General features: G+C 49.7%; 1 protein-coding gene across 2 annotated transcripts in view; it reads left to right on the forward strand.

The window, feature by feature from the left end:
- SIL1 (SIL1 nucleotide exchange factor) overlaps positions 1-14,523 on the forward strand; it is a 340,917-nt gene that overhangs the window by 17,222 nt on the left and 309,172 nt on the right. For both annotated transcript variants that reach the window (XM_077186486.1, XM_077186487.1), the window contains exons 2-3: positions 4,706-4,820; positions 7,002-7,137. In XM_077186486.1, coding sequence (XP_077042601.1) covers positions 4,716-4,820; positions 7,002-7,137 — 241 coding nt within the window. In that variant the 5' untranslated portion in view covers positions 4,706-4,715. The remainder of the gene's footprint in view (positions 1-4,705; positions 4,821-7,001; positions 7,138-14,523) is intronic.

The following is a 14,523-nucleotide window of genomic DNA, read 5'->3' on the forward strand; positions in this document are numbered from 1 at the left end:
AGACACAGGGGTGCTTTCCTGAGGACAGGATGCCTGGAGGAGCAGAGCTGCTGAGATCATCCTGGGCATTGACCTCAGGTGATGGTGTGTGCAGGTTGTCCTGCTTGAAAGCACAGGGTTGTGCAGACCCAGCTAGTGACTGGGGAAGGGCATTAGAGTGTGGCCTCCCAATAATCCTCTTTTTGCCCACCAGCTGTTTCATCTCCTAGGCACAGGCTGAATCTCAGCTCCAAGCCTCCTCTTTGTCCAGTTGGTGTAGCTGTGCAGTCAGCAAGCAGGAAGGACAGCTGGCCACAGGGTGCTCCCAAGGTGTGCAGCACACCAGCAAACATGAGTGCTCCTCACAGACCTGGGGACCCTCTTGCTCAGAGGAGGAAAATTGCAGGTCAGGTCAGCTACATTTCCTTCTCTTTCTCTGTGGCACTGCACATCACTCAGCCTGTCACGGGGGGCTCGGCCGTGGATGCCACCATTGGAAGGACATTGTGTGTGAAGGGGATCTCAGCTTGCTGTGAGTGCACTCTGTGTCCTGAGAGCCTCTCCAATCCCACAGCCCCCGTGCACGGCTGGCTGGAGATCATTCCCTGAGCTGCTGTTGCCCAGGAAACTTCTCCTTCAGCCACAGAGGCTGTGAGTGCCAGCAGGTCTTTGTGCCCTGCTTCAGCTGGAGATGCCTGGGGGTTCCCATCCCTGCCCTGCACTCACTGAAGGATCTCTGTTGGTGCTTTGTGCTGGGAGGCACAGGATGTGCTGCTGGTGCTCCCCTTGCCATCTTGGTGAGGCTGGCTGCACAGAAACCTGCCCTGAGTCCATCTGCAGACAGTTTGTAAGGCTGTAATAGCAATCCTGCTCCCTCAGGTCATCCCTAGGTGAAAACAAGGATTAGCTTATTGCTATTGCTTATTCCTAGAGATAATTGGCATTTTTGTATCAGCATTGGGGTGGCAGCAGGACCGGGACAGTGCCTGTCCCCTGTGCTGGCACTGCTGAGGGACCTCCAATCTTGTGTCCAGTTCTGAGCTCTCATGGCAAGAAAAACATGGAGGGGCTGGAGCCTGTCCAGGGAAGGGAACGGAGCCGGGAAGGGGTTGGAGAGTCAGTGCAGTGAGGAGCAGCTGGGAAAGGGGCTCAGCTGGAGAAAAGGAGGCTCAGGGGGAACCTTCTCCAGGAGGGAGGAGCCAGGTTGGAGTCGGGCCCTGCTCCCAGGAACAAGGGATAAGACAAGAGGAAATGGCCTACAAGCTCTGCCAGGGCAGGTTCAGGGTGGGCACCAGGAGGAATTTCCCCATGGAAAGGGGGCTCAGGGATTGGGAGAGGCTGCCCAGGGGGGTTTGGAGTCCCCATCCCTGGAGGTGCCCAGGAAGGGCTGGAGGTGGCACTCAGAGCCCTGGGCTGGGGACAAGGTGGGGATCAGGCACAGCTTGGACTCAATGGTCTTGGAAGTCTCTTCCAACCTCAGTGATTCTGGAATTCTGCTTCCAGCTGGCTGCAAAGCCAGAGGCTGATGTTGGGGCTGAGGAGCTCTGGGATGTCTGTGTGCTCTCCTGGAGCAGCAGGTCAGAGCTCAGATGAGGCTCCTGGTGGATTTGTTGGACTGGCACAGGATGGGCAGCGTGGGCTCTGTGCCGAGCTGTAAGTGCAGCGCTGCCAGCAGCAGGAGGCATTAATGAAATGTGCTCCTCTCTCTGGCTGCCTTGGAGCTGTCACCTGTGACTGTGGGAGCTGCGTTCCCGGGGCTGTGCAGCTGCCTGTGCACAGCTCTGCCCTCACTGGAATGTCCCTGCTAATGGGGAGCACAACTCTGGGCTGCTTCTGCTGCTTCTGGCACAGACCAGGATTTCTGGAGCTGTGGAGCAGAACCTCCCAGCCAGCAACATCCCCTCCTCTGACAGGAGGGTTACTGCCAGCAGCGGAGACTTCTCAGAGTCTGACCCTTTGCTCTTTCCCTTGTGCCTGATTTTGTTTGACAAAAAAGGATTATTGAGAAAAAAAACAGCCCCTCCACTCTGCACAAGGGGAATTTGTGGCCTTCCTCATCCAGTTTTGCTGCTGCCTGGCTGCTGTACGTGCTGGATCCCCAAAGATGCCCTCAAATCCAAGCAAACATTCCCTGTGCAGGTAGAGTCACCATGACCACCCTTTCTGCTTCACAAGCTGCAAGGGTTGTTTCTGGAAATCCATTGTGTTCACAGAACATTCCGTGTGGAAATCCTCTCCTGCTCTCTGCGTGCGTCTGTCCGTAAGGAGATGTCAGCCCGTGCAGGCTGCTCTCCAGGAGCTCCAGAGCCTCTGTTGCACATGTTGGCTCCTCCTGCCTACCTGGGACTGAAGCAAAGTGCTAATTGTTGTGCAGATGTCATCTGCCAGGCAGGCAGGAGGCTGGAGGCTTGAAAGAGGCTGTGCTGTCATTTGCTAGCAGCCTCCTCGGTACACGTGAGCTCTATTTTTATTGGGAGTGTGCGTTTGCTTTCAGCCACTGCTTTGTTGAATTTCTCTTTTTTTTTTTTTTTTTTCTTTTTATTTCCAGGCTTGCAGATAAAGTTTGAGGGATACATTTATTTTTCATTATTCCAGCTTTGCTGCTTGTTTTATAACTGAAAAAACCTCAACCAAACCAAGAAACCTGTTCCCTATGTAAAAAGCAGCAGTTTGTTCTGAGATGAGAGGGAATTGTGTGTTGTGGTCATGCTGGACTGCTGGACTGAGGTCAGGACTGTGGGACTGTCCAGAAGGGCACGAAGATCAAGATCTGGGAGCAGAGGGAGTTTGAGGCTATGTGTTGTGCTCTGGGTGTGCCAGCTCAGGAGCCTGGGTGTTGGTTGTAGCCTGGTTTTGCTTGGCCATGTCCCAGGAGAGAGCTGGAGGCTCTGGCCACAGGTTGGCTTATGAAAACAAGGAGCTTTTCTTCTACTCCAGCTGTGGTTTAATAAGGGCCTGTGGACCCTTGAGGTGGTTCTTTGACCCTTTAGAAAAGAGGAGACACTGAAGGAGGAAATGGGAGGTGATGCTTTCCTGCACTGTGTGAGTTAAGCAGGGGGATGCTCGTTGCTCAGGGATGCTGTGGATGTCAGAAATCCAGATCTGTTCCAAAACCAATTAATGAGAAAAATCCAGTTGATGTGGTAGAGGTGGCTCAGAGGTAGAGGCTGCTGCTCAGGAAGACCCTGGCTCAGGAGTTTTTGGAGGATGCAGAAGTACATCAGGTGCACTGTGACCTCTGCTCCCTGCTCTGTCCCTCTCCTGGTTTCCTCTGACCAGTGGGATATGGGGGGTTGCTTTTTCTTTTTCTGGAAAAAACCAAGCAGGGAGAGCAAGAAGTAACAAAGTGGAGTGGAGGGACAAGGTACCAGTGAAAGGGTGGAAGAGGAGGAGGATTCCCTCCGTGTCCCTGAAGGCTTCTGGGGGCAGAGGCTCTTTGGTGGCAGGAGCTGGTGTTGGGTGCTGCTGTGAGCAGGTTTTCTGCTTTGTGGGACACAAAGTGGTTGCTTCTAGGAGGGAGAACTCTGCTATCTGATGTGCCACCCTGATGGACAGCAAAGCAAGATATTTCGGACTGTGTGTAGGGGAGGAACTTCTTTAAAACCTGGATAGGAGTAGGAGCAGACTTGATGGAGGGATGAGTAATGAAGGAGTGTTTGAACGGAACTAATCAGTCCTATCTTCTTTCAAAAGACCTCATTTAGTTTAATTTAGCAGCGTGTAAATTTAGAGCCAATCAAAGGAAATACTTGTGCAGCCTGTGTGCTGGCAGGCTGCTGCACTCCCTAGCCCAGCAGAGAGCTGAAGGCTGTAGGTGGATCCCCAGCCTCGTGTGAGGCACTGGGGGCACACGTGTGTGTGCCACACCAGGGTGGGCACACCAGCTCTGTGCCCGGGCACTGGCACCCACAACAGCAGCCCCTTCATTTCCCCCTGATGTGCTCCATCAGGGTGGCTCTGTACCCATCAGGGTGGCTCTGTGCCCCATCAGGGTGGCTCTGTGCTTCATCAGGGTGGCTCTGTGCCCCATCAAGGTGGCTCTGTGCTCCATCAGGGTGGCTCTGTGCCCCATCAGAGTGGCTCTGTAGCCCATCAGTGTGTCTGATCTCTGTGTCTGTGCCATGGCTCTGCTCCTTGGAACACCTGAGCGTGGTCAGAGCCAGCTCCTGGCCCCACGGCTGGGCTGAGCCTCTGCTCTGAGCAGCAGGGAAAGCCTTGTGCTGTAGGAACCACTGAGTAAACCTTGCTGACCTCTGCAAAATGTTGTTTTCCTCAAGAAAAACCTACATATGGATTAGATGAACCCCTGATCCTTGGACAGCTGGTCGTTTTGTTTAATTTGAATTAACGCAGCTACTTCTGTGCTTAAAAAGAGGCACAGGCATAAAAAGCCTTCATGGGATTGCGCTGCTTTTTATTTTTCCCTCTAGTTGTCATCCATGGCACTGACACAGAGATTTTAAACAAGTTCTGCAGGTCTCCTCATATTTTCCAGGAGAGATATTATCCCCTGTGGGGTCAGTATAAGTTGCTTGGCATTACCTGTCACAAACCCCATTAGCAGTGAGCCCCCACGAGTCCCCTGTGCTCACACCTCGAGGTGTTGTGCTTCCTGCCGTGTCACACTCCTGATCCCACGCTGTGTTGCAAAGTGTTGTGTAAAGAGTCCTGAAACCTGCAAAAATGGAAAAAAATACTGTTGGGTTTGTTTTGCTTTGCATTTCAGGCTGGTGGCAATGTCTCCTTGGGCCGGGCTCCTCTCCATCACCTCCAGGGTCAGCCTGCTGCTGCTGCTGGGGTCTGTGCTCTTCTCCTGCTCCAGCCTGGGACAGAGAGTGCCTGTAAGTTTTGGCTGCTCCAGCTTGATTTCAGACTGATAAAACATGGATGCTTTTTGCCTTTAAGGAAATGCCCATTATTCTTTAGGAAACGTCTTTCTCCTGTTTGAATTATGAAAACAAACCAGAAAGGATTCTACTGATTTCTGTGTAAATGAAGAATCGCTTGTGTGGTGCTGCCCATTTTTGCTAGAAATGCTAATGAAAATGGGGTATTGCAAAGCAACTGTGGCCAGGCAGTGACAGCAACACTTAAATGAACCAAGTCACATCCTTTTATCCTTACTGAGCATTTAAACCCTGGTACTTTTCCTGAGCAGAGCTGGTAAACATCAGCTGTCTCCATTATGTGTTTGAACAGATCCAGCACTGGGAGGCCTGGTGGTAAATTTACAATAGCCTGTATCACTAACTCCCTCTTGGATAATCATAGAGCTGTGGAAATCAGCTAAGTAATAACTGCTCCACTCACTCCTTTTTAGTCCTGTTGAGTCTTGGCTCAGAAAATGTTAACATTGATTTTCATCTACAGAACCTGGGCTTTTATGGCTGTGATTGTTCCTGAGCTTTAACCATTTGTTATAATTTGAACAATTCCAAGCCCCTGATGCACTCAGCAAAAGCAGGAGTTAAGATCTGGTTCCTCATGCATTTCTGAAATTGCAGTCACTTTCCACAGCTGAAATAAAAACATTCTATAGGTTTGTCAGCCTTCCTTGTGTGTTACCACAATCATGGAATTGTGCAATTGTTTAGGTTGGGAGAGACCTTTATGATCATTGAGTACAACCTTTAACCCAGTGCTGCCAAGGCCACCACCAGCCCACGTCCCCAAGTGCCACATCCACACTGTTGTTGCTACTCTGCGTGTTTTGCTCAGGTTGACATTTCTGTTGCTCAGAAAAACTCTTCTAGGCTGGAAACGGATATTTATATGCAGAGCATCCAAATTCTGACAGAAAATGTGCATTCATTTTTTCCCAAAGAGTGGAAGAACTGAAGGCAGAATGTGTCCCAGAATTTCCCAGTTAACCTCTGAATTTACTTACATTTTTCCCTGTGAAAACATCCTAAGGATTAAGATCCAAACACTTCATGAAGTGAGCTGTAACTCCATCTTAATTGCCAACAATTAGGACTAATCATTCCCTGTAGGGTGGTTAACTCAAATTCTTCAGTGGTGACTGAATTGGTGATCTCAGAAGCTGAAAATATTCCCTTCAGCAGGCACTGAGCGGTGGGGATGATGAGCCTGGACCAGTTCATCTGTTCCGGCTGGAACCAGAACTGCCCAGACCCAGAGTCAATGCCTGGTGTGAGAGTACAGGTCATTTCTGTGCACTCTCCAGAGTTTTTTGTGACTCCCACCAGCTCCCTAGGGAGGCTTTCCATTGAACACCAAGGTTTCCCTCACAGCAAGGATTTTTTCCCTGCTGTTCTTCCCTTGGTGTAACATTGAGCCGCTCGTGCTGGCTGCTCTCCCACACCTCTGCCAGCCTCGTGCTGCACTTGCCTTGGAGGTGGTGATTAAATCCCTGCCTCATTGTTTTAAAAGCCTTGGAGAACACTGGAAGAGGGTGGAGAAGAGGATCCTCACATTTGTATCATGTGGGCAGCTCGGTGTGTTTTTTCCCGTGTCCTATTTTGGAAACAGCTGAACTATTTTAGCTGAAATCTTCTCCAAGCCTGAAATAAGTGCATTTAAGAAAAAGAAAAAAAAATATAAAAAACCCAACAAAACTCAAAAAACGCACCAAACCCCAAACCAACCAACAAGCCTTGAGGCATTCCACTCGTGTGGAAAATTTCAGCTGAAAAAGTTAAAAGTTTGACATATTTTTAGGCAAGGGAAAATGGGGTCTTACAATGTTATACAACCCTAATAATAGCCAGGGCTCCTGCCTCTGACTGAAATACAGGTGAGACTCTGTGAGAGCTGGTTTGAAACCTGCAACCTGCTCTGGAATAGGAAATAAGCTGTGTTGCTTTGTTCAGCACAAATGTCATGCTAGTTATGCATGTTTAACCTTTAATATACTTTAAATCTAAATTTAACCATGTGGAAAGAATCTCGGATGTCAAAAAAAAAAAATCTGCTGGCGAGGGAAAAAATTTTGTATTCTCAGCCAGCACTAAATTACCCAGATGCAATTGCTAATGAGCTGAATCTCTTCTCTCCAAAAGGAGTTTGCCCTTACAAAAATAGAAGAGAGCGACATAAAAGATGACAGTGGGAAGGAGCTGGGGACAGAGGATGACGCTGATCCTGAAGACCTGGAAGTGTTTTACCCCACGGATCAGTGGCAAACCCTGCGTCCAGGTAACTGTTGCTGGCTAATTATAGCATGCCTCTGGAACCCACCTGCCAGCACTGACAGGAGCCTTGCAGACACTCCAAGAGCTGTTTGTTCCCATGACAATGTGTGCTTTTGCTGGTGCTCACATCAAGAGGAGGACTCGGTGGCCCAGTGCAGGGACTGGAGGCCATGGGCAAAGCATCCAAGGAGGGGAGCAGTTTCTCCAGGGCTTTCAGGTCACTGGAGCAAGAGGCGTGGGCTGCCAGCCCCCTTGTGGGTGCAGGGCTGTCTCTGTCACTGGCTCCACAGCCCTTTCTCTCTTCATTTGTCAAGGGCCAGGTTTTGTAACATTTGTTGGCACGTGGATTCCCAGGTCTGCTGTGCTCCGGTGTGGCGCTGCTCAGTGGCAAGCTGATTAGGAGCTGTCACTGGAGCACTGCACAGCTTTTTAACAATGGGTTTTCTGTTCCTTGGCTGTTTGAAAGCTAGCTTTTATTTCCATCTGTGCAAACCACAAAAAATCTCTTCCCTTTCTTTGGGTTGGTGTCTTTCATTAGACATGCCTGGGACTCTGTGGTGAGAGGAGCCCAGCAGAGCAGCTTGGCCTCCGTGTGCTGGGAAGGCTCTGGAGGGGCCAAACCCATTCAAACACACACAGATGCATGTGTGCATACATATTTCAACAATTAGCCTGTCTCTGGGGTCCTGAACGAGCTGTTTAATCCAGTTGTGCTTTGGTGTCCTCATGTATATGCAGGTGTAATACCTTCCCACCTCACAAGGGTGAACTAAGTAGTAATTAATTTTTATAAAGTGCTCTGAATTTAAGAGCTTTATCCTGTGCTCAGTATTATCATTGAAAGAATAAGTATGGGTTCCATTTGTCTTAAAATTTCTGCCAGATATAGCAGAATGACTTTTCCAAATGTAAATCTTTGTATAACATAAATGGCTACAAAAGCCCCTGCGTTCCACAGAGCTGCAGTATATACTTATATTCCATTTCTGTACCATTATGTATGGAAGGCGTGTGGTGTCCCTGCTCATTATTCAGCCTGGCAGATCCCCACCAGCTTTTTTGGAGCAGAACATGTACATACTTGCAATCATTAGAAACCTCATTGCAGGGTTTGTTCACAAGCACCTTCTCCACTGCCCGGGTGCCTTATTCCGCTTCATTTTTGTAGTTATTCCATGTTGGGCACATGCAGCGAAGGGCTTGTGGAAGTGGGGAGCTTGTCAGTATTCACAGAGGAGAGTAATTTTGGTTACTCTTGTAAAGACTTAAATGGTGTCCTGCCTCATGCTCTGACTGCTACAGATCCCAGCACTGGGGATGTGGCACAAAGAGGAGCCCGCCTTGGTCTCCTGCTGCCAGCCTGGGTTTCTGTCTCCTGGGGTTCTTTTGGAGTGAAATCCCTGTGAAGACTGGCACTGACACCTTCAGCACGTGTTAGCCGAGGCTGGGGGCCATGCTGCCAGCATGAGCCCATCCCTGTGGCCTCTGGCCCACACTTTCCCAGTGTGAGCACAGTTCTGGCTGGCAGGGAGCTGGCCTGGCACGAGGGAAGCTGCTGCTGTGGCTGCACAGGGATGCACCTTTTGGTGCTGCAGCAGAGCCATGCACCGTGGCAGTGTGTCCATCCCACTGGTTCTGCATCTTGCCATGTTTTCCATGTGGCTGCACTCACTGGCAGCTGAGCAGAGCCTGGCTGGGCTGGGCTCAGAGTTTGCCTTCTGCTGCCCATGTCTCCAGGACACCCCCACTCCCTCTCCCGTTGTATCCCTGCGGCAAACTAGGCCAGTCTCTCTGGGGGAAGCAAATTCAAGTGTTTGAATTTAGAATTTGGATCTACAGTTCTGAACACTGGGAGGGAGTTTGGAGCTGCGTTTCCCCCATCTCACTCCTGTTTCAACTTGTTCCTGTTCTGAGCTCACGCAGGATTTTGTGCTTCTCTACAATGGTGCAGCAGCTCATCTTTTATAGATGTGTTCCCAGTGTTCCTCTGCTGAGTTTCCAGTTCCCTGTTGCTAATTGCATCAATCCACATTTCCACCGGGACTGCAGCAGTGTCATCAACCTGTAACCTGTCAAATCCCCCCCAAATTCGATTGTTGTTGTGTCTATAACGCTTTGGGCGCTTGTTCCTCGCTGTCTACAGTGTGAGCTGGATTTTGATCAAGTGCTCCCTTGCACTTTGAGCACACTTCAAGCTGCTGGAGGTAGCTGGATGCAAACACAGAGAGACAGTTGCCCTAAGAGCTGTGCTGCCTGTAATCTGGAAGCAAGATCAGTTGTCTCTTCTGCCAGGCAGCTGGAGCTGACGGCTCTGGAAAGGTTGGTGAAACTTCCCAAAGCCCTTTAACACTTCGTTAGGCATTGCTTCTTTCTCACTTGGCACTAAATAATGCACCAGGTGCAGGGCTCAGACTGAAGGGAGTTGTGTGCCTCAGAGAGGCTTCCAGCACCTCTGCTGTTGGACTTCTGGGCATCATCTGTGGGGCTTTTCCTTCTGTCCATAGCTGGAGTCCACAGGAACCTGGAGCTTTTTTGGGGTATAGTGAGTGGGATTGCTGTTTCCTCTGAATGAAAGTTGACACCCCTGCTCAGACTCCTCATGGTCAGGTAATAGAGTTTGTTTAAAGTTGTGCTTCCTCTGCAGTCTTTTTTCTTTCAGAATACACTTTCTCCACATGATAGTACCCTTGGGAGCTGAAATATATTTTACTTTTGTTATTTGGGCACCAAATTTCCCGATATTTTGTTTAGCATTCCTAGTGATGATTGGAAGTTGGTTTCTCTGGCCATCTAGTTGTATCACTGAGCAGCAGATTTTCCACCCAGCATTGGTGGGAAATTTTCCACCCAGCAGTGGCTCCTCTGGGAAGAGTTTGCTGTGAAGATTCAGAGCAAGGATATAAGAGGCAGGGTTTTAATTGGGAAAGGAAAAGGCCGTTAATCACCCCCCCAGCAGTGATGAGTGGAGAGCTGGGGCTGCACAGGGCTCTGCTCTGCCCATCCCCATGGCAGCAGTACTTTGCTGCTCCCTAATGTGGCAGAAGCCCTCTGGCAGCTTTTCCAGCTGACAGTTGGGAGTTAATGAGTCCAGCTTCCAATCCAGATGGACAAGTGAGAACCTCCACTGTCCAAATATCAAAATATTTACAGATTGCTCTGCAGAGAGGCAGCAGTGGGGCAGAGAGGCTGCCTTTGCTGCAGAGCAGCTCCCTGCAGACCGGAGGGATGGAGCAGAGCCTGGCACTGTGACTGGCATGGTGCAGCGTGGATCTCTCTGGGCTTTGGATGGCTGTCTCAGGGCAGAGCAGGGAGTTTAGCTGGGCTGCACCTTCAGCTGTGGTTAAAGCTCTGCCTTGCAGAGCTGAACCTGCAGTGACTCCCCAGTGTTCATGCTGCCCAGAGTAATTTTCTGCAGTGCCCGATTATTTCACAGTTAAAAACCAAGGAGCCACAGCTGCTGCTGCTGGTCAGGCTGCCAGAGTGAAGCTGATGTGAGCATGCTGTTGGTGCTGCTTCTGCAAAGATGAAACCATCTCATGTTCAGCAGGGAGCCAGTGATACATTGCTTGGCATTTAAATATCCATGGCTGCAGCTCCCAAGGATCCTCAGGCTACCTTTGCTGCTCCTGCTTGTCACAGGTCTTCTCCCATCTCATTTGCTGCTCAAACAAGGTTTTACACCTGTGGAAACCCAGTTCTGCAGGCAGCCACGATGGGGAGGTGTTTTCAGAGGCTGCTTTGAAGGGCTTGCTGTGCAAGGACAGGGCTGAGGATGGGCAATAGCTCGGCCCAGTTTCACTGCCAGTCTGTCCTCCAGGAGGTTTCAGTGGCCAAATGAGGCAGTGCTGCTCTGGCTGACAGGAGGTTCTTGAGGCAGGGGGAGGCAGGAGGCAGCAGGATCTGTGCCAGGCCTGTGCCACAGCCCATGGTGGTGACATGGCTGCTGCTGAGGGTCCCCTCACACCTTGTCTGTGGGGACCTTGCTCCTGCTGCTCTCTGGGATGTCCTGAGCTGCAGCAGCTCTTGCTAATTGCTTTGCTGAATTCATCACTGTCCAAACCATTGGCTTCTTGCTGACCCGGACCTGACTCAGACAGTGGTGGGCAGGTCTCTGAAATATTTATGGCAGCACAGTCAAGAGAGGGCTGTGAAATACAGAGTGAAACCACCAGGGTATGCTCGTTTTTGCAAAGTTTGACGTGTCTAATCCAGGAAATAGGAACCTCATCAGATCAGCACAGATTTGCATACAGAGGGAAGGCAAATGGAATTTTAAAAACCTCATCTATACTAGATGAAATGCTTCTTCTCCAAGTTTCTTTATAAAATGACTTGTTAGTGATGTGCAGATGGGAGAAATCTTGACTCTGGAGTTGTTATAATCTTGTCTGGCCAGCGGCAGAGAGCTGGAGGATGATTCCAGCAGGTAGGAAAGGCCAGGCTGACTTGAGAGCAAATGTTCAGTGCTTGGAAGCTGAGTTATGGTCCCTGGTAGTTCTCCCTCTGCTTGTTTTCAATCTGACCTCTTGCATAGGAGGCTTTTAATCTCCTAAATGTATCTCATGCCTGTCCTTTTTATTGCCAGCTGCCTTCATGGGCTCCTCTCTCAGCTTCCTACCCTTGTGAGCTTTCCTTTGCCCCTCATCTTCACATCACAGGAGGCACAGTGTCCCTAACACTGGCTTGTGCCTAATTCCAAGTCCTTGGCAGAAGTGCCAGGGCTGAAGCTTCAGGTGCTGCTCCTGCCTTGTGTGTGGGGCAGTGCCAGGCAGATGTGGCTCACCAGGGACATCCTCCATGCCCTGGTCCTGGTCTGGGTAAGAGGGATAGTGGTGTTTCCCTCCAGCTGTTGGTGAAAGGACAGGACTGGGGCTCAGGAGATGCTGGGACAGTGAGCAGACAGGGGTTCCCAGCCCCCTGCTCCAGCAGGAGGATGTGTTTGAAGGATGCCAGCTCTGGGCAGGGAGGCACAGCACAAGTGTCCTGTCCTGGAGCTTGGTTTCAGAATTTCTGTAAAGAATTGGGACTCCCAATTCCATGAATTGGGAGGCATCTTTGCCCCTCAAATGCAGGTAAAACTTCTCTTCTGTCATTTCCAGAAGTGGCAGTGTCCTGGCAGCACTGGTGTGATGAGGAAGAGCCCTACAATGCTTGCTCAGGTTTAGGAGCAGAGTGGGCTTGGGGTGGGTTTTTGGTGTGTCAGGTCAGTCCTGTCCCTTACTGGCTGTGATGCTACTGGTTTCAAACTGGTTACAAAAGACTTTTGCAGGGATGCTCCTCCTGCCAAAAACTAACTGTGCTTCTGAGCAGCCAGAATAAAAGCCTGAGCTTCTCTAACACACACCCATGGGCTGGGCTGTGGGTACTGCCAAAACAAGGGTGCAGTGCTGTGTTTTCATGAGCCAAGCCATGACTCCTGCTAGTGGTTTGTGGAATTCTGAGCACTGCAGGGTATTCCAGGTGGTCTGGAGTGGCCATAAACCAGGGGATGAGGTGCTGAGAGTCAAGCAGTGGTTTTAGTGCAACAGGAGGAGGTTAAGCTGCAGCTTTCAGAATAATTTCAAACTTCACTTTAATGATGCTCAGGCTGCTGGTGGTGTAATAGCAGTAGACATCAGCAGTGGGAACCATTCCCGTGGTTAAATGTACATTGTTTGGTGGGGGAAAAGTGCTTTGAAAGAAGAGAGACTGTTTCCCAGGGAAGACATCTCTCATTCCTTGCTTTTATCTCCTCCCTGCCAAGCTGGGGATGCTGTGAGCCTGTGAGCTGCTGAGAGGTGCTTAAATGTGTGCTGGATGATGAGGAATACCTTGCTCTGGTTTTTATGTGCAAGCAGGCTGGATTTTCTGCAATAGCTCCAATAACCTTCGCGTGGCTGTTTAGAAGGATGAACCTCATTAAAGAAGAGGTATTTAATAACAGGCCTATTTTTATCTCTGTCTTTATCTAACAGTCTGCACATTTATTTCAAGCTTGTAACAGTGCTTTGGAAGAAAAATGTTTTCCCTCCTCTGAAATGTTTTGGCAGTGCCTCCAGCCTCGGTTATCTTGAATTTCCAGTCTGGCTAGCATCCCTCCTCCTTCCAAAGCCAGCAAGCCACAGCAGGCCCAACATTTTCCTTGGGAAATGGGAAATTTCTGGGGGAATATGCTTTCAAAACATGGGACTTGGGTCCCAGGGTCACTGAAACAGTTCTGAAGGTTTGATCAAACATAATGACAGCAACTCCCTCAGGCTTCAAATGTGTGATCTTGTGTGGGACAGGCACTGCAGGCACTGCAGTGTTTGCTGCAGGATGTGACTGACCACATGCTCTGGGAGAGGCTGGCAGCTCTGGGGTCAGGCATTTCTGCAGAGACTTTTTTTCCTAAATTTGTCAACTTTATTCTGTAATTTCATAAATTAAACCCTGACCTATAGATATCTTGCAGACATTGTGTTTTCAGCCCACTCTCCTGTGTTTGCTGTCATTTGGTGGTGATGAAGGAGGCAGCCCCAGCCCCGAGGGGATGCACCATCTTTCCAACTCCTTCCACATCTGTCCCTTTGGCATTTCTGGCTCTGTACCCAGACCCTGCCCTGACTGAAGGCTTGCTGGAGCACAAGTGCCTGATCCTGTGGCCAGGATGACCATTTCTGAGCCCTTTTCCCAGGATACATGTGGCCATATGCTCCAGGAGATGCTGGATTTGGGCCCTGGGATATGTGTGGCAATTATTACAAAAGAACTTGGCTCTAGGGGCTAATCCCTAGTTTTTCCTTGCTGTTCAATCTGGATCATGTACATCCCTTAACCACAGTTTTGCAGCATTCTCTTTTTCCATAATTAGGGAATATTTTCCGTGGTCTTGCTCAGGCCCTTCCTCCCTGCAGTTTCCCCTGTGGGTTAAGGCCTGACTTACTGAAACTTCCACAGAACTGATTCTGGGTGGGCAAGGACAAGGTCAGAGGGTTTTCAGACAGTCAGCACAGTCAGATGGCTCCTGTGAGGAATATTTCACTTGCTCCTTCACAGCTCTTGCCTGCAAATTGTCCTCTTGCTCAGATGGGGCTCCAGTTCATTTTTTTCTCCTTTTTCTTTCCTAAGTTATTCAGTTTTCCATACATTTATCTATAGGGTCACACAAGCAACAGGTCTGCTTTTTCCACAAATCCTTCCAGAGCCACGTGCTGTGTCTGCTCCATTCTGGTGCAAAAGCACCTTCTCCTCTGAGGAAAACTCAGAATATCCATCCAGCTGTCTTGACTGAGTGAGGCATTTTCTCTGAACCCTGCCCTCTGTTCATTTCAGAATCTGCAGGGAATTTGGGACATAAATTAAAAAGCTATTTGATGCTCCTTGAGGTTTAGAAGCTGGTTTTGCATTTGTTCTTACTTGAACACACACT

The sequence above is a fragment of the Agelaius phoeniceus genome, chromosome 15, assembly GCF_051311805.1.
Source record: "Agelaius phoeniceus isolate bAgePho1 chromosome 15, bAgePho1.hap1, whole genome shotgun sequence".
NCBI lineage: Eukaryota > Metazoa > Chordata > Aves > Passeriformes > Icteridae > Agelaius > Agelaius phoeniceus.